The sequence below is a fragment of the Molossus molossus genome, unplaced genomic scaffold (assembly GCF_014108415.1).
Source record: "Molossus molossus isolate mMolMol1 unplaced genomic scaffold, mMolMol1.p scaffold_m16_p_12, whole genome shotgun sequence".
Lineage (NCBI taxonomy): Eukaryota > Metazoa > Chordata > Mammalia > Chiroptera > Molossidae > Molossus > Molossus molossus.
Genome location: NW_023425347.1, coordinates 72,670,546 through 72,698,032, shown reverse-complemented (window position 1 = coordinate 72,698,032; position 27,487 = coordinate 72,670,546). Strand labels below are relative to the sequence as shown.

At 52.6% G+C, this 27,487-nt stretch overlaps 2 protein-coding genes across 6 annotated transcripts in view; both read left to right on the top strand.

Moving 5' to 3' along the window:
* Positions 1-12,346, top strand: part of ST3GAL3 (ST3 beta-galactoside alpha-2,3-sialyltransferase 3) — a 156,012-nt gene extending 143,666 nt beyond the window's left edge. For all 5 annotated transcript variants that reach the window (XM_036255755.1, XM_036255756.1, XM_036255754.1 and 2 more), the window contains 3 exons: positions 7,368-7,514; positions 7,671-7,817; positions 11,332-12,346. In XM_036255755.1, the coding sequence (XP_036111648.1) occupies positions 7,368-7,514; positions 7,671-7,817; positions 11,332-11,421 (384 nt within the window). In that variant the 3' untranslated portion in view covers positions 11,422-12,346. The remainder of the gene's footprint in view (positions 1-7,367; positions 7,515-7,670; positions 7,818-11,331) is intronic.
* Positions 12,347-16,696: 4,350 nt separating this feature from the next.
* ARTN (artemin) lies at positions 16,697-18,699 on the top strand. The gene is made up of 3 exons (XM_036255761.1): positions 16,697-17,305; positions 17,623-17,761; positions 17,837-18,699. The coding sequence occupies exons 1-3, from the start codon at positions 17,246-17,248 to the stop codon at positions 18,301-18,303; spliced, it is 666 nt and encodes a 221-aa protein (XP_036111654.1). The 5' UTR covers positions 16,697-17,245; the 3' UTR covers positions 18,304-18,699.
* The last annotated feature ends 8,788 nt before the right edge of the window (positions 18,700-27,487 follow it).

Sequence of the window (27,487 nt, the reverse complement as noted above, 5' to 3'; positions counted from 1 at the left end):
CTCTTCTCACCCCATACCAGAGATTCTCACTGTGAAGCCAGCAAATGCCCTCGACTTGGGGTGTTCTGTGACCTGCAGCGGGATGCACACTGTAATGTGTATGTGCCTGTGTGTTTCTGAGAAGAGAAGCCGTAGCTTTTCTTTTAGGAGCCAGACTGAGGTTTTGTTAGTACTTGATAATTTCTTATGGCTGGGGAAACACTGAAATGCCCAAATCCTATCTTGGTCTTTTTTTTTTTTTTTCCTCACCCGAGGACATTTTTCCATCTTTTGTACAGATAGAGTGGGAGGGAGAGAGAGAGAGAAACATCGACGTGAAGGGACACATCGAGTGGCTGCCACCCACACGACCAACCAGGGCCGGGGACAAACTGCAACCGAAGTACGTGCCCTTAGCGGGAACCGAACCCGGGTCTCTCCGGACCGCAGGCCGACGCTCTAACTGCTGAGCCAAACTGGCCAGGGCATCTTGGTCTTATTGTTCCTCCTTTCCCTGAAATTCCCGAGGGGCTCTGCGTCAGGACCACGACAGACGGGGGGGAAAAGTGGAAGCCCCGACTTGTTCGCTGTACTGGTTCCCAGCGCTCCGATGCAGCGCCGTCTGGGGCTTGGGGCCCAAGTGCAGGCCTCCTTTGCCAGGAGTCCCAACAGCACTCAGTGCGGCCCTGGTGCCAACCCTGCATCTGACCCGTGAGTCCCCAGCACACGGTGAGCGAGGCAGAGACCGGGATGTGGCTCCAAGGAGGCAGGTGCCTCCACATACGCCCTGCTTCATAGGAGCAAGGAGTTGAAAGCTGCGTGCGTGCGTGCGTGCGTGTAGAGGTGGAGAGAGGGAGAGGGAGAGAGGGAGAGAGACTATTCACCTCATACCAGTAAATGGGACACCCTCAGTGTACTCAAATCTAAGCAGTCAGATCAGTCGTTTCTCCTCCCGGGGAAGAGTGAAGGTGGACAGAGAGGCAGACGCTTTAGTCAGATTCGCAGAGAGCGTAACCTCCCAGTTTCACGTGGGGGTCACGTACAGGGCTCTTAGCACCTGGGAAGAGCCGAGACGTGGTTTCAGAGATGGCATCTGGTGTCACAGAAATGCCCAGGTTCTGAAGCTGGATCGAGCTCGGATTCCCCAGCCGTGTGTGCATCGTGGGCAGTCCCCTCTGTGAAACTGGATGTGGGGCATCGCTCACCTTGGAGCTCCTGGAGGGCAGAAGAGAGCTCCTATTCATTCTTATTTTTTTATTTGCTTTTATTGATTGTTTTAGACACAGAAGAAGGGGGGAGATAGAAACATAATGTGAGAGAGACATCGATTGGCCACCTCCTGCATGCCCCCTACTGGGCTTCAGGCCCAAACCCAGGCATGTGCCCTGCTGGGGAATCCGGAATCGCACCGGGACCTCTCAGCCCACGGGTCGACGCTAAGTCCACTGAGCCACACCGGCTGGGCACTCCTATTCATTCTTGACCCCAGACTTCCTGAGGTGGGAACAACAGAGATAATACTAAATGTTAGGGCAGAAAGAACATCCATCTTAGAGTCACGACGCTTGTGTTGGATCTTGGCACGACCACTGCATGACGTTGAACATGTTGCTTCATCCTGAGTTCATACTGTGAAGCTGGTGAAGGTTGATGAAATGTAAATGATGTCTGTGAAAACTAGCCTGGAGCCTGGCACACACCCCCAGCTGTGCCCATTCCTGGCTCTCCCTACCCCTTCCAAGCAGCCCCTGCGCTTTTTCCTCTTTAGGTGTGTGGGGCACGCATGGGCAGGAACCCCAGGTGGGGCACTGCTGGGGCCTGCCAGGCTCCGGAGAGGGGACAGGGGCTGTGCCTCACCTGGCACAGGCTGGCATCTGCCTCCCTTTCGATCCACATCTGGCCCTCCCAGGAGGGGCTTCTTCCCACTCCTGTGTGAGATCTTGGCTGTTTCTCCACCCTTCCCTTTCCTCCTGGGTTGTGTTATCCCTCCCTTTGCCTCCCTGCACACACACACCTCCTGGCACAGAGGGAGACACAGGAGCAGGACGGACTGGGGTCAGCTCAGTCTCACTGGTGCTGAGACACAGAAGTTGGCTCCAAGGGCCTCTCCTTTCAGCTGACCCTTGGAGGACAGATAGAATTTACCAGAGAAAGAGGTGGGGAGACACAGGGAGGGCCCGGCTGCAATAGACAGTCCGCTGAAGGTAGTGGAAGACAAGCCCGAAGAGGTCCGGGCCAGTGGGGAGCTCGCAGTTGCTGCTGAGAGCATTGGGGAGCTTTGATGGACTCCATGTCTCCTTGTTACTCGCTGCCAGCTGCTGTGCTGGGCTCCAGAGGGGACTCAGCCGTGAGCCTCTGCCCTGCTCGGCTGAGGGTCACAACGCACCACTCATGGTGATGATGACTGCAATTGATCAGGTGACTGAGCTGGCACTCGGCCTGAGTTATTTAATTCTCACAATAGCCCATATAAGTACTGTTAGTATCCTGGTTTATCAATAAGGAAATGGTGGGTTCCTTGCCCAGGGTCTCCACACAGTGGGTGGCCAGAGCTGAAGTTGAATCCAGTTCGTTCAGGCTGCTATAACAAAAGATCACAGACTGGGTGGCTTATAAACAACAGAAATTTATTTATCACCATTCTGGAGGCTGAAGTGCAGGATCGTGGCGCCGGCAGAGTCGGTTTTGGTGAGGGCTTCCCTGTTCATAGACGGCCTTCTTCCCAGTATGTCCTCACTTGGAGGGAGGGGAAAGGGATCTCTCTGCGCTCTATTTTATTTTACTATTTTTTTATCCTCACCTGAGAACACTTTTTGCATTTATCTTCAGATAGAGCGGGAGGGATGAGAGAGGAAGAGAGAGAGAAAGAGAAAGAAACGTTGATGTGAGAGAGACACATCAAGTGGTTGCCACCCACACAACCCCAACCGGGGTCAGGGACAAACTGCAACCCAGGTATGTGCCCTTAGCGGGAACCGAACCCCAGTCTCTCCGGTCCGCAGGCTGACTCTTTAACCGCTGAGCCAAACTGGCCAGGGCGTGGGACCTCTTTTATTTTAAATCCTCACCCAAGGATATTTTTTGCATTTATTTCCATACAGAGTGGGAGGGAGGGAGAGAGAGAAAAAAATCGACATGAATTGGTTGCCTCCTGCATGACCCTGACCAGGGCTGTGGACTGAACTGCAACCAAGGTACATGCCCTTGACCTGACCGGAATCAAACCCGAAACTCCTTGGTCCACAGGCCGACGCTCTAACCGCTGAGCCAAACCAGCCAGGGTTCTGGGACCTCTTTTATAAAGGCATTACTCCCACTCATGAGGGCTCCACCCTCATAAACTAATCACTTCCTAAAGCCTCCACCGCCTAATAACGACTGCGTTGGGCATTAGGTGTTCAACATGACTTTGGTGGCTGGGGGGCGGGTGGGGAACACATTCAAACCATAGCAGATTTAACTCTATTCTATCACCTCCCAAAGGTTAGAGATCATTTATGCCTTGGGAGGAATGGGGTCAGGAAAGACATGAGGAAAAAGGATATGCTAAGTCTTAAAAAACGAGTCAGCCCGCCCTGGCCAGTTTGGCTCAGTGGTTAGAGCGTCGGCCTGTGGTCCGGAGAGACACGGGTTCGGTTCCCGCTAAGGGCACGTACTTCGGTTGCAGTTTGTCCCCGGCCCTGGTTGGTCGTGCGGGTGGCAGCCACTCGATGTGTCCCTTCACGTCGATGTTTCTCTCTCTCTCTCCTTCCTCTCTCTCCCTCCCACTCTATCTGTACAAAATATGGAAAAATATCCTCTGGTGAGGATAAAAAAAAAACAAAAAAAAAACGAGTCAGCCCTAGCCAGTTTGGCTCAGCGATTAGAGCGTCCAGCTCATGGACCAGAGAGTCCCGGGTTCAGTTTCCGCTAAGGTCACATACCTAGGTTGCAGTTTGTCCCCAGCCCCAGTTGGGGTTATGTGGGTGGCAACCAGTTGATGTGTCTCTCTCTCTCTTCCACCCTCCCCTCCCGCTCTATCTGAAGATAAATGCAAAAATGTCCTCAGGTGAGGATAAGGAAAAAAAACAACGAGTCAGTTGGTCCGGCCAGTGTGGCTCAGCAGTTGAGTGTCGACCCATGCACCAAGAGGTCCCAATTCGATTCCCGGTCAGGGCACATGCCCAGGTTGTGGGCCCGATCCCCAGTGGGGGGTATGCAGGAGGCAGCCCGTCGATGTTCTCTCTCATCCATGTTTCTATCTCACTCTCCGTCTCACTTCCTCTCTCTAATAAAGGGAAAAAAATTAAAAACAAAAACAAAACGAGTCGGCTGTCTCAGTGGATAGATGTGGGAAGGCCATTAGAGATAGGAGGAGCGGCATCAGCAAGAGCATGGAGCCGTGCGTGGATTAGCAGGTGGGGACTTGAGGGGTCTGCAGCGGAAGCTGGCCTGGCAGGCGGGCTTGCTGGCTGAGCAGCTCAGGTCTGTGGGCAGTGGTGATGTGATCTGCTTCGTGTACAGAAAGATCATCAGGCAGAGAGTGGAACATGGTTTGGGAGGCAGAGGCAACCCCTCTAGGCACTCACTGCATGTTTGTTGACTAAATGGGTGGAATTTAACAACTGCTGTGTACCCTTTATGTTCTAGTCACTACTGGGCTCCGGGCTCTGGGCTCTGAGCAGCCAACAAGACAGATGCTGTGACTGGCCAGCCATTAGGCTAGTCCAAGTGACTGGACTTCCGTGGTAGCTACGGGTTTGGGAGTAAGGGGTGGGTCTGTGGGATGCTAGGAAGATAGAATCAAAAGAACTAGAAGACCAGTAGGACAAGATGGGCTGGAGAGAGGGGGGAAAAGATCAAACGTCAATTCTGAGGTTTCTGGTTCTAGGAGGGCGCTAGAGGATAGGGACCAGGGGCAGGGGTGGGGCGGGGGCACTAGAAGCAGTGTAGATGTCCAACAGCAGAGGGTTGGTTAAACACGGTATATACATCCCCATGACAAATTCTTAGAAAACATAATTTTGGGGTCCATAACATTTATTTAGAGAGGTGGATCATTTTACCAAATCTCTATTGGAAACTTCTGGATTTTTTTTCAGGTTTTTCACTTTTATAAATAATACTGTAATAAACAGCTTTTTAAAAGGTCTTCACCACTCTGATTACTTTTAGGAGAAAAAGTTGCAGTCGTTGGGTATAAACAGCCTTGAAGCTTTTGATTCATATTCAGATTGCTTTCTCGAAAGGCTGTACCAAATTTTGCTCCTGCAGCAGTGTGGGTGAATTGTACCTCACCCAGCACAGCACCACAACCCTGAGACAGACAGACACACACACAGCTGGGCAAAAGTAGGTTTACAGTGGTGAATACGCAAAACAGTTTATTCTGTTCTATTATTTATTTATTTATTTATTGTTTTCCATGCAAACAAACTGTAAACCTCCTTTTGCCCTATTCTGTATTTTTGAAGATAAAATACAGTATCTGATTATTTTCATTTGCATTTTTGTCACTATTGAGTTTTTCATGCTTCCTAACCTTATTTTATGTTCTTTTCCCACTTTTATGGGGTCTTTTTGATTTTCTCATGAGTTTTTACAATATATTGTGACAAAAATTTTCCCACTTCTTTCCTTGTTAATTTTGCTTATTATATTTTTGATGTACCAAAGCACTAAAAATGTTCACGAAGTCAGAATTAGTTTGCCTTATTATTTCTAACATTGCATTCATGTTTAGGAAGCTCAATGATAAAATATACATCTAAATTTTCTTTTAGCTTTACTTTTTTATCAGGAGAGGCAGTAATTGGATTTTTTTCTAAGTAGCAAGTTTTTAAATATCACTTGCTGAGATAATGGCGCAGCTTCCTTTACCCCAGAACCTCAGCGCATGCGGGCTGGTCTGCTTCTGGGCTGAGTGCCTTGTTGATCTGGGGGTCGATCGTAGACATCTATCAATGTTTTAATACTTGCAAATTTATAACATACTCTAATATCTAATTTTTTAATTTTGGGGGCTATTTTTACCTATTAAGTATTTGGATGGGTTTTTAGAATCCTTTTGGTAAATTTCAAAAAAAAAGAAATCCTATTGGGATTTTTCTTAGAATTATGTTAAGGCTCCATTAACCTGGGAGGAAGTAGCATTGTGTTAACAGTGAGCCTTCTCATCCAAGATATGGCTTGTCTCCTGTTTTTTTCCAAGTCAATTTTTAGATCTCTCAGTAAAGAATTGTAGGATTTTTTGTTTTACTATTGGTCCCACGTATTTAAGTTTATTTATCATTATTTGATTATTTTTTGTTAGGATGGCAAGTGGGAGCTCTTTTGTAGTATATCTGGAGACTTTCCTGTTGGAGTGCAGATCCTATTACTAAATTATTTCATCCATTAAGTGTAATTGGTTCTTTTGGGTTTTCTAGGCAAATTACAGACTCCCTGGAAATAACAGGTCAGAGTCCATGGTTTGACCGCCTGCTGTCTGCAGGTTGGTCTGTGACCCCAGCAGTACTCAGGAGCCCGGCTGTCAGGGTGGCAGAGTGGATGAAGGGCTTCCTGGGTGGGGGCAGTAAAAGGGCAAGGGGCAGGGAGTTGGGGGCGCTCAAGAGAGACTGTGAAGTGATATGCTTCAGGGTCTCGAACAGAAAGGCAGGGCTGAGGACCAGAGGGAGAGAGTGAGAAGCAGAGGAAGTGTGGCCCTGGAACGCACACCGACGTCAGGTTTCAGAACGGACGCCTTTCCCATGTGGTACGAGATCTGAGAGAAGAAGGATCCCATTTTGCAGTTAAAGAAACTGAAGCTCAGAGAGTCTGCCACTTGACCAGTCACCCAACTCCAGTCAGTGGCAGAACTGGGATTTGAGTGATGTTCGGGTTGCCGTACTAGCTCACACTCTGTCTTTATTTTTCAGGTTCACTTTAGAACAGTTGACTGAGAGCCAGGAGAGACAACAGAAGGGAAAGGCAGCAAGCCCAGCAGACAGATAGGAGAGAGAGGGCAGGCTCCTGGGCCCCTCAGTAGCTGTGACTGGGGCAGGGAATAGCTGGGCCATTGGGTCTTCTTGTTGACCCAAGAAACTGCTCAGGCCACAGCAGCACACCCAGCATCCGACACCTATGCCCCCACCGTGCAGCTCACTCCGGATCCTCATTGCACACTGTGGCTCGACCATATGCTCACTGCTCCCACCGCATACCCTGTCTGTTACACAGCCCCATCCCAGCACACACCAGGTCCTCCCTCTGCCATCTGTGTGTGTCCCACGCACCCAGGTTCTCCAGAACCACTCCATGCCCCCCACCCTGTTTCTCGTTTGCCTGTAAACACTCTGGATCCCTGCCACTCACACAGTCCCGTCACCAGCTGTGTGCCCAGCTCACGCCCACCTATGCTGCGTCCACAGAGCGCGTCGGACGGCTTCTGGAAATCTGTGGCGACTCGAGTGCCCAAGGAGCCCCCCGAGATTCGTATCCTCAACCCATATTTCATCCAGGAAGCTGCCTTCACCCTCATCGGACTGCCCTTCAACAATGGCCTCATGGGCCGCGGGGTGAGTTGGCTGGGCCACGAGAGGGAGGAGGGAACTGGGTCAGGGGCCTTGGGAAGGAAGGAGGGTGGCAGGTAGGGGCCAGGGCTCAGTCCTCGGGAAGGGAGCTTAGCTTAGCCCTCCAGCTGAGCGCTGCGCCTCCTCCGTCCCCTCCTCCAGAACATCCCGACCCTCGGCAGTGTGGCAGTGACCATGGCACTACACGGCTGTGATGAAGTGGCAGTCGCAGGCTTTGGCTACGACATGAGCACACCCAATGCACCCTTGCACTACTATGAGACCGTGCGCATGGCAGCCATCAAAGAGGTGAGGGACTGGGCGAGGCAGGGCTGCGGGAGGGGGCCCTTCAGCCACTGCTCTGGCTGCCCAGAGCTCTCAGGAAGCTGCTGCCCAGCCCCAGAGAAGTTGGGACACCAGAGGTGGGCCTGACTGTGGGCCTCTGACCGCGAAACATTCCCTGTGCTTCCTCCCCAGTCTCCCCATGAACCTGGAACCTCCTTCCCCAGTTTCCTTCCTGAATGTTCCCTCTGGCCCTCTCCCCGCCCTGGTCCCGCACCTGCCTCCTCCTTGCTGTGCCCCAGCCCTGATGTGCTCATCTTGGCACCAGCTCCCAGCCATCCTCTCTACCTCAAGTCGTCTTCCTCCCAGAGGACGTCCTGGCCCCTCAAACAGCCCACAACATTGCCCTCAGCCTCAGGACACCCCTGCACCTCCTCCGTGCTTCCCCATGGCCACGCAGAGTCCTTCTGCACCCAGTCACTTCCCAGGCGGTCCGTGCCCAGGCGCCCAGGCGCCGTGCAGTGGAGAAGCCGCCAGCTCTCCCAGCCTGCGGCCCAGCCTCCCGCACCTCCTTGCACAGCAGGAGCCCGTGTGGAGAACCTGCTCCCTCCTCCAGCTCCCTCCACTTCCGTCGCTAGCCTCCCCTGGCCCCAGCCGGAACCTGGACATCTCGGCCAGCGTGCTGAGGAGCTTCTTTGCTCCTGCATTCGTGTGGGGGTTGCTGGAGGAAATCTCCCATCTGTGCAGATCACAGTTCTATAAATGTAGGGGTTCACATCTCAGCCAGCCCTCATTCCTGCTCACCAGTCCCTACGTGCCCTTCTTCAGTCCCCACCGCACTGCTCCAGAGCCTTCCGCTGCCCGGCAGCTCCGCCACCCCCTCCAGTGGGGACACAGCTGCAGTGGGGGCCCGGTCAGTCCTGCTGGGTTGTCCGTCCGCACTCCTCACTCCCACTTGGCCCTTTGGCCCTCGCAGCCTGGCTGCTCCCTTCACCAGTGACTCCCTCCAGGCTGCCAAGTCCAAGGCATGGCCGGAAGCCTCACCTTTCCTGACCTCAGCACTTACGCTGACCGCTCCTTTCTCTTTGCAACTCTTCTGCTGAGACTTGAGTCAGTGATTTCCAGCGGCCCTCTGATTTCACCTGCTGTCTCTCACTCTTTCTCAGCGTCCTTGATTTCACTCCCCGCGGAGTCAGCATTAGCCGGGGCTCCAACCTGGACAGTCCCATGCTGCCTGGAGACTGGCATCCCTGTCCATGGCTTCAGTTACCACCCAGATTGTTCTAGGCTTTTTTGGTTCATTCAGGCTACCTCAAGTAATTGGAAGTATAAGAAAGACTTGGGAAGCCAGAAACAGCCTTCTACCTGGGCCTCCTGTTGCCTGGAGTGGGGTTCAGGAGTGGAACGCCCTGTCCCCTCACTGCCATGACCCGTTGGTCTTTCCAGCTCTGTCTCTCTTGATGTATCTCTTGCTCCTTAGTTCCCTGCCAGCACCCACTCCGAACTCTTCTCACAGCCTTTGTCCACTGGCCTGTTTACTTACACATTTGTTCTCTTACGTATTCTTTTTACGTAGACTTGAAAGACCGTAGACCGTAGTCGCTAGATCACGAAGGGCTCTCTGCCGTGGTGAGGCTATGACTTTGCTCTGAAGGCTGGAGGGAGCCACAGAGCCGAAGCATGTGAAGCTCAGGATTAGCGTGACATAGAGGCGGACAAGGCAGGAACAGAACTAGTTGGCAGGCGGTCCCCACCGACTGGGCAAGAGATGAAGACGCCGAACCAAACACAGCAGAGACATTCAGGCTGGAGATGTGGGTTTGTGAGTTACAAGCACCACTGCATGTTCAGATACAGGGCAGGCACCGGGCCGACTTCCCAGGGAGATGACAGACAGAAGTACAGACAGTCAAGGCAGCACCCTAGGACCCCAATGTTTAATGACTGGGTGAAGGAAAAGGAGCCAGAGATGACTACAGGAGAGTGGGATGGACATCTGCATCCAGAAGCAGAGGTCCTAGTGAGGCTGGGCCCCAGGTCAGACTCCCGCCCCGCCCGCAGACAGGGCAGACACAGTGCTGAGAATGGGGGAGCAGTTAAGGAGAGAGAGCACTCGAGAGGGGGCATTGCTTGGGCTGACAGCTACACCCAGGCAGACTTTTTTGTTTGCTCTTTATTATGAACATTGTCAAACATATCAATATAGAGACTGATAATGAACTTCCATGTAGCTGTCACCTGTCCCCCACCCCCACCCTGCGCCCCAGTTATCAGCACACGGCCAGGGTTTCATCTGTTTTTTCCTCTCATACTTGCACTCCCCACTGATTATTTGGAAACAAGTCTGAGATATCATATCATTTCAGCCATAAATATTTCAGTAAGTCACTCAAAAAGATAAGGCCTATTTTCTACTATTGTAATATCACTATCACACCTAGAAAAATTAACAGTACTTCCTTAATATCCTCACACACCCAGTCCTCTGCTGAGCGTTCACTCCGTGGGGTAAGGAAAGAGCTCCAGGACTTTCTCCACTGGCTTGGATCCTGGCCCTGCCATGCCTCCAAGCCTCCACTTTCTTACCTATAAAATCTAGTTCCGTTCAACATGTATTTATCGAACACCTACTCTGTGCCAGATCGTCCCTGCCTTCAAAGAGAGGGAGACAGATTCTTGAGACTTTCAGGAATGAGGGGAAATTGCCCAGGGGTCTGCAACAAGGATGGGCAACTCGCAGACGGCAGAGGACGATGACAGGTCGGAGAGAGTTGACTGGATCAGTGTGAGGACCAGACAGAGCTCGGAGTTCTCGGCACCGCTGCCTAGTGGCTGCCAGTTCACCGTGGGAGGCTCAGTGCAGACAGACGCAGCAGAGCAGTCCAGCTACGAGTGAATGCCAGTACGCGGTTGTTGGTATTCAGTCATCATTCATTCAGTCCTTTTTCATGATTTGAAAGGCTTAGTTATCAAAGCTTTCTGGTGAGTACTGGGGACAGGAAAGAACCTGAGCCTAGGCGCGGTCTTTCCCAAGGAAAAGGCAGCATCTGCCCTGTAATTTCCACGTTAACAGTGAGAAGCGCCTGTTGCCCTCTGGCCTCCTGGCCCCTCTGATCTGAGAAGCAAGATTTCATCAATGCCCCCAGGCCTGGAGAACTGGATTGCATGAGACCAGAGCATGACTAAGCCGCCCCATGTGGCTGTTTTCAGCAGGGTCCACCCCCCAGGCTGGGCAGAACCTAAGTGATTCACATTGCCAGTCCTCAGGGGCCTAGGACCTGGTGCCCAGACGTACTGCTGGATAAGGAGGATTGAAGTCTTAGGGAACAGGGTTGGAAAGCCTGTGTCTCCTACATCTTCTTACAAGAAATTAAGAGGCATAGTTCTTCTGGGGAGGGAGGAGGATGAACTGTGGCACAGAGCATTGGATGGTAGTGTCAGAAGAGGACACTGAACCCTGGGGGGTGCATTTCAGCAGGGCTGTGTGCCAGCAGCCACCTAGGCTGCCCAACTGACCGCGTCTCCACCGCTTTCCTTCCAGTCCTGGACACACAATATTGAGCGAGAGAAAGAGTTTCTGCGGAAGCTGGTGAAAGCGCGCGTCATCACTGACCTAACCAGTGGCATCTGAAATGGGCCCAGCACATGGCCACAGAGGTCCTGGCACCGCCCAGAGCAAGCAGCAGCCGCCGCCACCTGCCCACTTCATTGGCCTTGGTCTGGCTCTGCCTGAGAGGCACAGGAGCCTTCAGACCCAGAGAAGGACAGCGCGGAGTGGCCCAGGGGTGGCGAGGCCTTGGCAGGGCAGCCAGAGCCGTGTCTGCTCAGAGGCCAGCCTCGGCCTCACTCTCAGCCTGGATCCTTGAAGCCCGAGCGCCAGGAGGCCACGGCGAGCCAGCAGGCCCAGCATGCAGGAGGCGGGCGTTAGGCCGCAAGGCAGCTGCCGGAATTATTTCTCCAATCAGTGTTTGTTGTATTATAATTTTGTGAATTTGGGTGGGGGGAGGGGGGATAATTTATTTTTAAACAAGATTGGAGATGTCAAATTTGGTCCGCTTGCCATGCAGAAAGAAGCCCAGCAGAGGGCCCATCAGGCAGTGGTGCGAGTGGGCTCCCTGGAGAGTGGGGTGCCATGCTGAGCTGTAGCCTGCTCCGGAGCTACAGGGAGGTAGGCAGGATCCAATGCCAGCTCCCGCCAGCTCATGACACTATTTGGCCTTTCTTGGGGAGAAGATGGGGTATTCCCACACACCAGCCTCTAGCTGTCCCACAGGGAAACACTGGAGCTGTCCTTTAAGCCAACAAGACAGCCCCCGGGCTAGAGCAGAGAGACCTTCGGAGCTCAGGAGGCGAGGCCTGGCCCAGCCCGAGGGAAATGGCCCCTCCCCAGCTGCTACTGATCCATAGGACAGTGCCCCAGGCCTGGGCTGACCGACTTGGCAGCTTCTCTGGGTCTGAGCAGTGAAGCCTTAAGCCTGGACCAGTGGGAAGTGAGGCTGAAGGACCGTACCCAGGCTGTGGCAGCCACCGTGGAAGCAATAAAGCTCTTCCCTGAACCTGGCCTCTTGCTTTTTCTTACTTTCCTAAAAGAAACAGGAACCTGGGGTCTCAGCAACTATACTAAACTCAAGGGCCATCTCTGCAGCTCACCGATGCCTGGGTCCTTTCACTGTGTCAACTGCAGGACCTGTGTAACCACTGAGGGGCCTCTGGAGCCTCTCCCATCCCCCACAGCCCTGCACCCTCTTTGCCTTGAAAGAGGTAGACCAGGGGTATCAGGACCTACCCCAGAGTCTACCCTGATGCCTCCCAAAGGAGCCAAAGGGCAGGGGATTGAAGCTCACAGTTCTAGGACAGTGCCTCTGGGTCACCACAGCCCCAGCACTGCAGGGACAGACTCCTGCAAGTACAGGAAAGATTCCCTGCTAAGCCCCCAACACAGGCCCACAGACCTAGCCCACTCCTGGCACCCCTGGCTGAGTCCTGGAAAGGACTTGCTCCACCCCCACCCTCAGCACATAGGCACACCCTCTCCCCTTAGCTCCTCTCTTCTCACTCAGAACAGGAAGGCGTAGCCCAGCCCCAGGCACCCTCTGGCGAATATCACAAATGGTGTCTCATCCCATCTTACCCACTTAGACCCCGGGATCCGATCCCCATCCCCTTCCCCAGCATCCCCAGCAGGCCTGAGAATGGGCTGAATACATGCCAGTACCTGAGGCCAAGGACTGAGCTTCCGGCCAGAGCTGCCACGGTGGCAGTGAGTGGGGCTGGCTGGCCCCCTCACCTCTCACCTGCCACTCCCATCCGAGAGTCCTGGCCATTCCAAGGGCCACCGACTTCCCACAGGTTCATTTATTGCTGTGGTTTGTCCTCAGGCAGAAGCCTCCTCAGCTGAGGAGAAAGCAAGGCCCTGATTGAGCGACAGGCAAGTCCAGACACCCCTCAGGGCTGCTATGATGCACAATTTCAATGCACACTGTATTCTGCATTTCTAACGCACACTGTACATTTCTAAGGCACACTGTATCCTGCATGAATGGTGCCCCCTGGAGTTGTACGGGGCACAGGCTGCAAGCCACAGCCATGGCTGATAAAGCCCCAGGGAAGCCACCCCAACTGGGCAGCCAGTTGTGGGAGGCAGCAGACAGTGGAGCTGCTCACCACCTGGCCTCCTGCCCCGCAGGGGTCCTTCAGGCCTGTAGACAGCCCCTCTGTTCTCTGTGGTCTAGTTTGTAGTCTTCACCTGTGCACAGAAACTGCTCTCACAAAAGCAGTGGTTCTCAGCCCTGGCCGTACTCCAGCATCACCTGTGCAGATTTGGAAAATGGCACACGCCCACACCAAGATTCTGATTCAGGTCTGGGGCGGGGCCTGGATACGGGTAGTTTTTTTGTTTGTTTATTGATTTTAGAGAGAGAGTAAGGGAGAGGGAGAGAGAGGTAGAAACATCAATGAGAAAGAACATTGACTGGCTACCTCCTGTATGCCCCCACTGGGGATTTGGCCCACAACCTGGGCATGTGTCCTGACCAGGAATCAAACTGGTGACCTCTTGGTGCATGAGTCGACGCTCAACCGCTGAGCCATACCGGCTGGGCACAGATGTGGGTAGTTTAAAAGGTCCACAGGTGGTTCTAATGCACAGCCAGGCTACAACTGGTCCATACATGTTCCCTGAGCACTTTCATTTCCACCCACAGTTTCCAACTGTCAGTTGGTTGGCAGTTCCCATATTGCCATCTCCAGCCCAGCTCTTTCTGTCCACTCCAGGCTCCAAATTCAGCTGCATCCTGAACTTTTCCACTAGGAACATCCACAGGTCCTCCTTACTTGACATGTCCATCAGTGAACTCGGGAGCTCCTGCCCCTCCTCCAGGGAGCCCTCCCTGCCAGAATGCATCCCCTCCACCCGGTTACCCAGGCCAGGGGCATGCCAGTGTCTGCCCCACCTCCTCAGCCCACCCAGTCAGGCACCAGCTGGGTTCTCAGAAAGCTATGGTCCTGAAAGAACCTGTGAAGTGACCTCCACTCTCCCCACCTCTCTGCTTCCCACTCCGCTCCCTGAGCAGCCTTCTGACATCACGTCTCATCTCCAAACCCCCATCATCCATCCCACTGCAGTCATAGAATGTAAGTCTGGTACACCATTTCCTGCCTGAAACCCTTCGGTGGTCCCTGGTATCGTTAGGATAAAGTCCAGACTCCCTGGTATGACACAGCATCTGGCTTTTCCTTACCTCTATTCATATTACTCACCCCACCTCCACCCCACCTGCCAAACTGCCATAATTACGCTTCTGAAACACTACCCTCCAGCTCCTACTCAAGCATGAGCACAATGTCCCTCCTCCATGACCCCCCTTCTTCAGCCCTGGGCACCCACTCTACAAGCACTGCCCTCGCTGTGCAGGTGAGCAGCGGTGTTTACAGGTGTGTCTCTACTCCGAGCCCCAGCACCCCTCCCCCCAGCTGCGAGGGATAGGGGGCGGCAGGGCTAGAGCGGGGTCAGACCTCGAAAGCCCCAGCACAGTTCCTGGCCCATCCAACGAGTTTGATGGGTGTGTTGAAAGAAAAAAACTAGCTGCAGACCACAGAGCAGAGAGAAGGTCACTGCAGGGCAGCCCAGCCAGGACCCCAGAGGCAGCACAAACCATAGGGCCGGTGGCCCAAGGCAGGGATCAGCCTGTCCCCTCCCTCTCCCGCCCTAGCCCAGCCTCCCCACTCCTACTTCGCGTGTCTACAAACTGAACGCCCACTTTCCTCGCCTCTCTGCTGCTCGAGTTCTCCACACTATGTCCTGGGTTTTCCAGTTCCCAGCGTCCACCCCTTCACCTTGGGGGACTTAGCTGAGCCAGGGGGGGACCGGATCCCAGCGGGTGGAGCGACCAGGTGAACCCTGAAAGGTGGGGCGGGGCAGGGGCGCTGGGGCCCCACCCCGGGATTCAGTGACGCTGGGGCTGGAATTTGACACCGGACGGCGACGGCGGCAGGCATGAGGCTGCTGAGGGATGGAGTTGGGCCCAGCCCCCAGACACGGCCCATGAGCTCCTCCAGCAGCAGGTCCCTTGGGCCCAAGCCCTTGCTGCGTCCCGGACCCAGAGCCCTGCACTTGAGGTAAGCTGACCTCCTGCCCAGTGTTCCTGGACCTCACAGCGCCTCTCTCCCCAGCTCGGTGGGAAGGCAGCTGGGTCACAAGGCTGGAGAGACAACAGCCTAGCCTGCTCCTGCCCTGTGAGCTGGCTGAGCTGAGCCAACCAGTGAGAATGGGTGTGAATGGCAGCGGTCCCAGCCCTGGGGTTAAGGGGAGCAGGCAGGAGAGTCCCCCACCACTTTCTCACATCCTCCCTCTCCTGGGCCTGCTGCGCAGCTCTTCTTCCCTCCCAGCCCCCTCAGTCCCTCTGGTCGCTTGTCTGACTGTGCTGGCCCTGCCGACCCACTGTAATGTGAGGCTCCTGCTGCCACTACAGGGCACAGACTGGCTGCCAAGGCCACGCTTTTGGCTAAAAGAGGCATTGCCAGGTGCACAGCCCTGGGCATGAGCCTTTTGAGCTGCGGGGAAAAGTCCAGCACTGGTCCCAAGGAAGGTGCCTAGAAGAACACGGTGCAGGACCCTCATGGTGAGTATCCAGCTGGCAGATGCGGAGGCAAAGGCTGGAGGACCAAGTGGCCCCAGACCACCAGGAGGGAGAAAGGGCCTAGCTGCCCTGAAGAGACCTGCTCCTGGGGTCCTCCTAGCACAGGGGCCCTGAAGGCTACCTTGCTTGGCTTTCCCTCGATCAGTGGAACAGTCACTGGCCTGGCCCCTCAGTGCCCCTATTCAATTAGTTGAACACACTTGGACCTGAGATGGACCACACCAGGGAGGCCTGTGGAAGTCTGACCCACAAGTATGCAGACATTCTATGTGCTAGGGGTTAAGGGTGCAGGTGACAGCTGGGACCCAATTGCAGGCCAGCTAGTGGGGGCTCAGGAGGACTGTAGGGCCCCAAAGGGTGTTTGGGAGTGCCAGCCAGTATGGGCTCTCGAAATCTGGTGGGGCTCGGAAAGGATGGCTCACGTAGGAGACTCCAAGCCCGGCCAGGCTGTCAGATCCACAGGAAAGTGGAAGACGGACACACCTGGAGCTCAGCTCTGGGGCCAGCCTGGTGTGGAGCTTTGGCAGGCCCTCCTGGGAGTTGCTCAGGTCTGAGTCTGGCTGAGGGTAGGGAAAAGCCCACCCCCACTTTCAGTCTGCATGCTTGGCAGATGCTGCCCCCTGGTGGCCATAGGGAGCCATGGACCAGGCCCTCTGTTCTTAGTCCATCAGGCCCCACCATCTGCTGGCTCTTGAGGGTTATCTGTGAGAAGAGAGAACTCAGGTGGCTCTGGGTCCAAAGATTACAGAGGAACAAGGTTCAGCAGCATTGGGTGGGCAGCACAGGCTGAGGCCTGGACCTCACTATCATCAGACAACTTGGGTCAACCAGCAAGCACCCTAATTCTTCAGGCCACAGCTTCCTCCTGTATGGCATGGAGAGAAAGCTGTCTGGAGGACCAAAGGGGTCCAGCAACTCCCTTCTCCAGTTAGTCCTGGCAGCCCTAGCTCTGCAGAACAGAGCTGAAGGTTGGGGGGGGGGGGTCATTTTTGTGTGCGTCTAGCCTTGTGACCTTAGACAATTGCTGAGCTTCTCTGAGTTCATTTAGAAAATGGGCATTACACCATTCACCTCATGGAGTTGTAAAGACAGAGAGAGAGAATGGGCAAAGCACCGACACATAATTCAGTTCCTGATGCAGCTACTTGTCCTGGGTTGAGTCCACCTATCCAAAACTGTTATTCCTCATCTGGAGAAACTGAAGTCGAGGGATGACCTTCTCAAAGAAAACTCATCTCTCAATGTTCCAAGCTGCCTCAAGAAGAGGATGGGGGAACAGGTCAACTAGGCTGAGGGGAGACCCTGGTATTGACAGAGATGGAGCCTGGATGTGGAGGCCCTCCTGTGCTGCTCCGCTGGACCCCACCTACGCGGCAGGTGAGTGTTCTCCCAACCATTCCCACCTGGTATTGAGGAACGGCGGCTTGACTGGGAGGGAGAGCAGGGTTTGCCCTGGGCAGGAGTCATAAGTGAAAAGGGAAATGGTCAGGGAGGGGCCAGGAGTCTGGAGGAAGGTCAGTGCCCTCAGGTGACTTCTCTTGGCTCCCTTAGGCAGCACGCCCATTATCCTCCAACGTAAGCCCTTGCTGAGCTCTCCCTACCCACCTGGAAGCCATCCTCGCTGATCTCTACTGCCCCATGCCTTCCTGGGTGCCCTCTTCCTCCCTCAGGCTCCACTTTGTCTCTCTAAGCAGCCTGCCCTGTGGCCAACCCTGGCCACTCTGGTCCTGCTGAGCAGTGTCGCTGAGGCCTCCCTGGGCCTCGCCCCCCGCAGCCCCGCCACCCCTGGAGGCCCCGCCCCAGCCCCGGCGCCCCCCGCCGGCCACCTGACGGGTAGGTGAGAGGGCAGGGGGCAGGGTGGCGACAGGGTTGGCCTGGAACCCCGCGCATGATTCCGTCTTATTCTAGGTGGCCGCGTGTACCGTTCCTGCAGCGGGAGGGCCCAGCGGCCGCCCCCACAGCCGCCCCGGCCCGCGCCCTCGCCCGCTCCTTCCCGCGGGGGCCGCGCAGCGCGTGCGGGAGGCCGACGTGGCGGAGCGAGCCGGGGGAACCGCGCGCGGGCCACGGTGGTGCGGGGCTGCCGCCTGCGTTCGCAGCTGGTGCCGGTGGGCGCGCTCGGCCTGGGCCACAACTCCAATGAGCTGGTGCGTTTCCGCTTCTGCAGCGGCTCTTGCCGCAGAGCGCGCTCCCCGCACGACCTTAGCCTGGCCAACCTGCTGGGCGCTGGGGCCCTGCAGCCGCCTCCGGGCTCCCAGCCGGTCAGCCAGCCCTGCTGCCGACCCACGCACTACGAGGCGGTCTCCTTCATGGATATCAACAGCACCTGGAGGACCGTGGATAAGCTCTCAGCCACTGCCTGTGGCTGCCTGGGCTGAGAACTCTGGCCAAGGATTTGCAGATGGCACCCTTACCGGGGATCTTCCTGCCTGGAAGGGACCCGGGGCCTCAACCAGAGATGGACATCACAGGCCTCAGCTGGGCGAGTGATGGGCATCAACCGTGGAGAGATAGAGGGACGACAGTCCTGACCCTCCTAGTCCCAGCCCTACAGACACCAGAAACCTCGGCTATGGAGGCCTTAGGACTCACTTCTCACAGACTCTAGCACTGACCAGGCCACAGACCCAGGACTCCTCTTCTGGAGAACCCAGCAGTGTTTGAGGTCTCAGCCTCAGCCCAGGCCCTGAGTGGAGACAGAAATGGAGGAGACAGATTGCATTCGCACTGCTGAAGCCTGGGCTGGAGCGCGCCTGGGACTCACTCCTGGGAACTGGACCCCTATTTATTATTTCTAAGTTATTTATTTACTTCAGTGGTTTGTGAGATCCTTTCCTGGGCAGTGGCAGCTAGATGGGTAGAAGCAGCTGGCTGGAGATCAGGCCCTGAGCTTCCCACTCACAATTGCCAACTGACTCAGCAATCACAGGCTTGACCTGGATCTCCAACTGCTTCCTCTAACCAGCAGTTCTGGGACATGGGGGGCATGGAATGGGTGGCAAAGTTTCGTTCACCAGTCCTGACAGACCAGCTTACAGCCCCCTGCACAGTCCCCAGCACTTGGGGCTTGGGGTTATTGGTAGAGAAAGCTCTACCCTTGTGACCTCAAGCATCCTGGGGCCTTGCTTAATGAGTAATGACACAGAAAACCACACATTGCCCCACCCAAGTCATTGATCAGTGTCCTACCCTCAGGGCACCATGACAGGTGTATTTACCGCCTCCAACTGCAGATGGCCCGGCACGGGGAGCTCACTGCCCACATTGCATGAAGCAGCCCAGGACGAGAGAGCATCTGAAAAGGCCAGTGGGAAGCTGGCGTGGCGGGGGGGGGGGGGAGACAAAGCACAGAGCGTCAAAGGGCTAAGAATACAGGAAAAGACCGAGGGCCCCAAGAGGGATCTGCATCTTGGGTGATGAACAAGAATATCCATTTATTCACTCAACAAATATTTATTAAGTACCTGTTATATGTCAGATACTGGGTAGACATCAGGGACACAGAAATGAAGGGGACATGGTCTCTGCCCTTAAGGTTAAACTAGGAGAGACAGATAGTATCTAATTACATAAATAATTATTTAAATTCAATTTGACAAATAATATGACAAAGGACAAGAAGCTAAGAGTTCTACACCATCTGGAAGGAAGAAGAGGTTAGTCCTGACCCTAGCCTTCCACACTGTCCCCGAGTCATCTCCAAAAAAGTCAATGAATCCCTCTGAGCTTCTCTGCATGTCCCCTGAAACCTTGTTTCTCGGGTCCTATGAATTTGTCCTATGTGATTTTCTTTAGAAATAAGATGGGGACACGTCTCTGGGAAGGATGCTGAGTCTGAGGAACCACAGACTCTGAGGGACATCCAGAGGGGCTATCGGGAGGCAGTGGGATATGCTGGTCTGAAGGTCGATTTGGCAGCTGTGAGCACAGGCAGTGGCTGCAGCCGGGAGCAGAGCACCATGAGAGAGGTGGGTCCAGGGTGGGGTCCCTCCGGCATTGGACACTGCTGACCCTCCTTCCAAACTGCTGCAGTGCCTGCTTTGGCACCGGTGCCCCTTTTGCCCAGACCAGAGTGAGGCGCTGGCAAGAGCTAAGGGCTGTGCTCATTCTGGGTCAAGGAGGAGAAACAAACCTGTGCTCTTCTGTGTTCACTGCCCCCGTTCTAGGTGCTCCCCAAACTTCAGTGCTCTCTTGCTACCCTCAAACACCCCCTTGGCCCCTCTCTCTACCTCCAAACAGGTTCAGGATCCTCAGTCTCCAAACACTCCCCACACTCCCCACCCCCACAAAGAAAATGGTACCAGTGCCATACAGTTTGCACATACCTCATAAAGGCCTGGACCCTGTCCCTGGGTGAGGGCAAAGGAGAACATCCTGTTAATTCCAGGGTCACTGGGTCCAGGGAGCCCCTGCTGAAGAGATTGGAAAGCTTGGCCTAGTTGCCATACCCTCCATCCCCCACCCTTCTGGACATTCTGCTCTCAGAGCCGCCTACGGAGATGAGTGCAGCCATCTCTAACAGCGCTCACAGCGAGGGAGGCAGGTCGGAGCTCGAGCCAAAGGTGCTGGCTCCCAACACCCCCCCAAGTTGCCAGTCCTTGAGGGAGTAGGGTCCCCCAAACTCAAGGCTGCACTCATGGACCCCAGGGAGACTGTGCCCAACATCTCACAAAGTCCCCGACGAAATGGCCACTTCTCCGAGAGGAACAGTCCCACAAGAACGAGTCTCAGTTTGCAGCTCACAACCACCCAAATCGCTTTTTAAAACAAAATAATAACAATAAAGCTATTTTCCCCAAAGAAAACAAGAGCTGCACTTCTTTGCTACAACTTAGCAGAGGTCACCTGGAACATGACCTCACCAGGCAGACGGATTTCACCCCTGGGGGCCGCTGTAGTCTTTGTTTCACATTTAAGACGCCACTGTCCCCATTGCCTGCCTGAGTGGCCTTCCCAGAACAATGGTATGGTCTCCTCCAGAGGAGGATCAAGTCACCACCTCTTGTAAGACAGAAAACTACAGGTGGCTGTTTTTCCACTTTAGGGAGCACCCAGAACTTTCCTCTAGCATTGTTTCATTTAAGAATCAAGGCTTAGGGTTCCATGTGCTCCCCCTACCAACTGCTTTCCTCCTCCCTTGCCCACGATTTGCCATATTTCCCCTGGCTGGAGACCCTGTGATAGAGTGTATGGGGACTGGCTGACTGGGGTCTCATCTCGGCAAAGACGAGATGGGTAGAAAGCTGAGAGATCAGAGAACAGATCTAGAACTGCCATATGAGATCACCTTTCTTGTTCACAGGAATGCTTAACCTGTTTTGGAGTTGTAGACTCCTTACAGAACATGATAAAAGCCAAGGATCCTCCCCTACCCCCTGCAAAAAAAAAGCTTGAAAACCTCTGATGTATAAATCTAGTAAACAATTTTAGGGGGTTCACAGATGCTGAAGCTCATTTGGATTCCTTAGGAGTCCATGACCCTCAAGGTATGATGTCCTGTTCTAGATGCTATTATTAATGTCCTCCTGTAGCTAAGTTAATTCCTCCATCTGTACTCAGGACTGCATATCAGGGAACTTGGTCTCAATTATTTACAAACCCCCCCATTCTTCAACTGTTTTTAATTGAATATTTTCTTTCCCTCTTAATTTAAACCTGCTCAAATGTATCACAGCATTAAACCAAATTGACACTGTGTTTATATATACGTATGTGTGTGTGTGTGTGTGTGTGTGTGTATTCCCCTCCTTCACTAAAAGACCTGTTGCTGAGGTCACCAGTGGCCTCATCATTACTAAACCCAAAGGCCACACTTCTCAGCCTTGTCCTCTGAACTCTCAGAAATACTCAAATTTGTCATTTCTCCTTGAAAACCTGTCTTCCATTGGCTGTCTTGCTCCCATACTCTCTTTTTCTCCCAAGCCTCCAGCTGCTCATTCTCAGACTACTCTTGAGCTTCTTTTCCTCTCTCTGCCTCTCAAGTGTTCCTTGAGGCTTTGGTATAGGCCATCCTCTCTTCCCATTCCACTCTCTCCCTGAGCAACAGTATCTACTCCCATGGTTTCGGTTACCACTTTCATGCTGATGATGGTCACATTGTTTCTCCAGCCTGGACCTTTCTCCTGAGCTCCAAGTCCATATTTCCAATACTTCTGTTTGAATATCCTCTGAAACCTCAAACTTAACATATCTGTCCTGGGAATCTTCCCTTCTCTCCTTCAGATCCACTCTCCATGTTTTTCTACCCTTCTCTGAGCCTCATATCAATGATCTCCCCTGCTCTCCAGCTTCCAAACCTCCTCCAGTGTTCCCTCTATCCAGACACAAACCAGACACTTGGGCAACATCCTAGACTCCTTGAGCTCAGTCACTTCCCTTATCCATTGGTCCTCAGATCTTTAGATCTTGCAAGTTCATCCCCTACTCTGTTGAAGCCTTTGTGATTTAGGGAATGGTTTATTCCTCATCCTCCTAACTGGTCTCTGTCTCCAGCCTCAGCTCTCTCCAGTCATTCTCAACTCTGCAGCCAGAGAAGTCACTATTCTCTTAACGTTAATTGATCACTAGCTGTAATGCATTGAGCTAGCAATGGGAATTCAGAGGTCAGCCAAAAACATGTTCTACCATTAAGGAGACTACAGTTGGAGGTAGAGGTGGGGTAAGTGTGCCAGGTTTGGCAAATAAAAATACAGGATATGTTGCCCAACCAGTGTGGCTCAGCAGACTGAGGGTTGTCCCATGGACTGAGGTCCTGGTTTGATTCCCAGTCAGGGCACATGCAGGGGTTGTGGGCTTGATCCCCAATAGGGGGCATGCAGGAGGCAGCCAATCAATGTTTCTCTCTCACAGTGATGTTTTTATCTCTCTCCCCCTTCCTCTCTCTCTCTCAAAAATCAACAAAAACATATTTTTAAAAAAATACAAGATATCTAGTTAAATTTGAATTTCAGATAAACAATAATACTTTTTAAAAAATAAGTGTGCCTCGTGCAATAATTAGGTGATATTCAAATGTAACTGGGTGTCCTGTATTTTTTCTGGCAACCCTAGGTGGGGGTAAACAAGTAAACTAAAAAATGCAATTAACCATCATAAGTCCCCCAGTGGAAGTATGACTAGGGTATAGCTATATATATCAGGGTGGGGGAAGATTCTACACACAAAGGGAGAGGAATCGACTCTACTTGAATGGAAGGGGAGGAAGAGCCACAAAAGTTTTCATGGAGTAGAGTAGGTGGCACTTGAACCAAGACTTGAAAAATCAAATATTTGCACAAGGTGGATGAAGGGCATTGAGCCTGTACTGGTTATCCGTTATCACCTCATTGACTCTCAGTTCTAAACTCACCCTTCTCACTGACCATGCCCTTTCTAGCAAGGTCTGTGTCTCAGCTTTGTGCAGAGGTATGAATGAGGGCCTCTTCCTGGGATCCCTTGTCTCAGCCCTAGGATTCTGCTACTCCTAAATTCTTTAGAGTTCTCTTCACTTCTTACCAGCCAATCCCTGTTTACTTCAATGTCCTGCTACAGCTCAAAACTCTTATATTAAACTATCCTTGTGTGCTTATTGGGTGGTGTCTCCTGATTGGCCCCAGCCTGACACAGAGCCTTCTCAGTAGAAGCAGTAGCACAAAGACAGGGAAGTGTGGGGCAGCCTTATGTGTCCCAGGATAGACAGCAATTCCATACAGAATTGGGGTAGGGCCCTCATCAAGACAACAGGCTAGAGAGATTATGAGGTCCTTGAATGCTATAACAAGGAGCTTGGACTTTGTCCTGAGAGGAGCCACGGAAAGGTTTTAAGTGGGATTGGCTAGCAATGTGTTTCAGATGAATCCCTGGGTGCTGTGTCTAATATGAACTAGAAGGGGACAGGCAGTGGACACCAGTTAGAGCTGCTGCAGTTAAACTGTTCAGGAAACAAATGTTGGTCTTGATCTGGAGCAGAAGCAGTGTGGAAGGACAGAATTGAAGCGAGACTCAATAAACAGGACTTGCTCAGCTGGTGTGGCTCAGTGGTTGGGCATCAACCCATGTACCAAGAGGCTGCCGATTCGATTCCCGGTCAGGGCATATTCCCAGGTTGTGGGCCCGATCCCCGGTGGGGGGCATGCAGGAGTTGGCCAATCAATGTTCTCTCTCATTGATGTTTCTATCTTTCTCTCTCCCTTCCCCTCTCTAATCAATAAAGAAAAAAATTTTTTTAAATAATAAACGTGCCCGGGCCGGTTTGGCTCAGCGGTTAGAGTGTTGACCTGCAGTCCAGAGAGACCCGGGTTCGGTTCCCACTAAGGGCATGTACCTCGGTTGCAGTTTGTCCCCGGCCCTGGTTGGGGTTGTGCAGGAGGCAGCCACTCGATGTGTCCCTTTCACATCAGTGTTTCTCTCTGTCTCTCTCTTTCTCTCTCTCCCTCCCCTCCACTCTATCTGAACCAAAATGGAAAAATGCCCTCGGGTGAGGATTAAATAAATAAATAATAATAAACAGGACTTGATGACGAACTGGTTGTGAGAGTTTGATGAAAGGGAGCATTTCCAAGGCTCTGGCTTGGGTGACTGGTAAAGAATATAGGGAATGTAGTATGTTTAGCATGTGATGGGAGTAAGGTGTGGGAGAGATCATGAGTTCGGTTTTATACAATTCAATTTGAGGTGCCTATGACACCTTCAGAGGGCACCTGAATATGGTAGCAGCTGAATATGAGGGTTGGAACTCAGAAAAGTCCGGACAAGAGAGTCTTGGGCATCACAGCTCAAAGCCAAAAGAGTGGTGAGATGCTGAGGAATAAGAGGAGAAGCAGAGGAGAAGGCCCGGAGAACAAACATTTAAGGAACAGGGAGAGGAAGAGGGGCAAGCCTGTGGAGGAGACCAAAGGGAGTGGTCAGAGTGGTAGGGGAAAAAAAAAAACAGGGGAAGGGAGTTGTCAACAGGGCCGAATGCAGCAGAAAAATCAAGTCATATAGGGACTGAAACTGCCCACTGGGTTTTCTTGCAACATGGTAGCCTAGGGACTCAGGCTAAACTTCTTGCTGAGAACAATGAAAAATACTAGACAAAATATATATTTTTAAAAATTAAATGCATCCATGAGCTGGCAAACACAAGAAATAGTCAGGCCAAATTTTAAAAAGTAGGAAGCTACAAAGGTAAACTTAGCTTTCACCTTGAGGGCATGTTTCTTACCTGGTGAACCTGAGCATTGGCTTGTGAGGGCTCCTGAGCTTAAGGAGTCTACCCAGAAACTTCCCTATAAGGCTGGGACCCCAAAGGCTATGCCCACACTTAAGGATGAACTAGAAATAAACCTGCCCCTCCTCTACCTAACCTCTCTCCCTCAAACCAGGGGACTACTGAGAAAATTGCCTGCATTTCACCTTGGTGCGAAATGGAAGGAGGGAAACCTCCTCTGAGAATGCTTAACTACGAAATTCACACTATTTTGGAAGGTTGAAAAGCTTCAAACTGAGAAGTTAATTTGTCATAGATATAGGCTGCTAATAGTTCAAGGTGACCAACAGAAGCTCCCTCTCCCTGTCTCCTGAGCTTTGGAATGCTCTCTCCTGAATCTGAGGACCCATCCCAGGGTTGTCACAAGTTCTGGCCCCTATATATCCTACTCTTGTCCCTCAGAGTAGGGAAGAACCTATCTGTAACTAGCTCCCAAAGATTCATTCCCCACTTGGCTCTAAGTTATCCTAGATTGCTATCCATATCTCGGACATCCCTTTTGGTCTGGCACCCCAAATATCCCCAACATCCCCAGGTCTATTTCAATCTGTCTATCCCAGGTGGTGTTTGTGAAACATGTTCAGGAGCCATTGTTGGTGAGACTTGGCTTTTTCCTCTACCAGGGGAACCCTGAGGGGTGAGAAGAAACCCTGGACTGGAAGCAGGAAGAAAACACATTCATTAAGTTGTAGTCTCTGGGTCCAGCCCTGTTCATACATCATCTCAGTTTGTCCTTCACTGGAGGAATTGCTGTTCTCATTTTTAAATAAGAAACATTGATTTGTTGTTCATTGGCTGATTCCTGACCAGGGATTGAACCCACAACCTTGGTGTATCAGGATGATACTCTAACCAACTGAGCTACTTGGCCAGGGCCTGTTCTCATGTTTTTCAAAGTGAGTTTCAGAAGTCAAGGTCTTATGGCTAAAAGAGGCAAAGACAGGTTTTAAACATAGGCCCAAGTCTCTTAACCTTCCTCCTCTCCCACCTTTCACAATGAAATCTCCATCAGCATCAGAGCCAGTGCATTTCACAGCCCTGGGCACAGACCTGGAATCAGTTGCTTTATTTTGGCTTCCTCCTTCCAAATCTCCCCTGCCTCTCCTCTTCCCTCCTTCAACTTATCCTACATACCACAAAGAGACTTTTCTAAAATGGAAATCCAGTCATCAATGCCCACTTGAAGCCTCATAATGGATTCATATTGCACTTAGGATAAAGTCTAAACTCTTTCAAGAGCCTACTGCTCCCAACTTGTCTTTCCAACTTCACCTGTTACTCATCCCTCCCACTTCCTCACCCCACCTATGTCCCCTTAGACCAGCAGTTCTCAACCTGTGGGTCGCGACCCCTTTGGGGGTCGAACGACCCTTTCACAGGGGTCGCCTAAGACATAACAGTAGCAAAATTACAGTTATGAAGTAGCAACGAAAATAACTTTATGGTTGGGGGTCACCACAACATGAGGAACTCGTGGAAGATTGAGAACCACTGCCTTAGACTAAACACAACTTACTAGCTCTACTTCAAACATTTTCTTGATAAAGATTTGTTAAGTGACTAGATTCCCATTGGACTTTGCTTACCAGTTAATCACCCCCCACCCCCAAATCTGTCTATTCAAGTTTCTCCTCCTCGGGAAAGCCTTCAGATGCCTTCTCAGGCCCTCGCGCATATTGCCAATGCGTTTCCTCCACTGAACACAAGTATAGAGGTCTTCCCCTGCACCCCTCTCTGGGGTAGCCGGCAAGAGTTAATAAAAAGACAAGTGGTAAAGGTAAGGGACTGCTGGGGTCTGCCGCTAAGCATACCTGATGATGATCTCTGCTACCCTGAGTGTCCAAGGATAAGTTCACCTTTCCCCAACCTGTTTCCTCATCTGAAAATGGTGCATAAAAATCTCCGCCTTAGAGTTGTTGAGAATTGATGCGTAAGGTGTGCATAGCACTGTGTAGCACTTGGGTGTGAGCTAGTCTTATTCTAATTACATGTAAATAGAAGTCGCTTCCAAGAACCTTATGAAATTCTCCGAGCACTGTCCATGGTATGCGGTTTCCTGGTTGCTCACTGGGTGGTTCCGAGAGCCGTCCTTTTTTATTCCTGAGGCGCGCTAAGCCTCCTATCTTCTCAAAGTGGTGCTGACGCCTTCTTCCCACACGGCCCCTTTCCTGGGCCCCAGGATGCACCCGAAGCAGAGCACCATAGTGACCTACCCCCGCCCCCCAACACACCCTTTCCTCCAGCCTGGGATCCCACTTCCATCCACCTACCCCTTAAAAGTCACACACTCCTAGGGAGCTGCTCTGCAGCTCCCCCACCTGTTTCACTGGGAG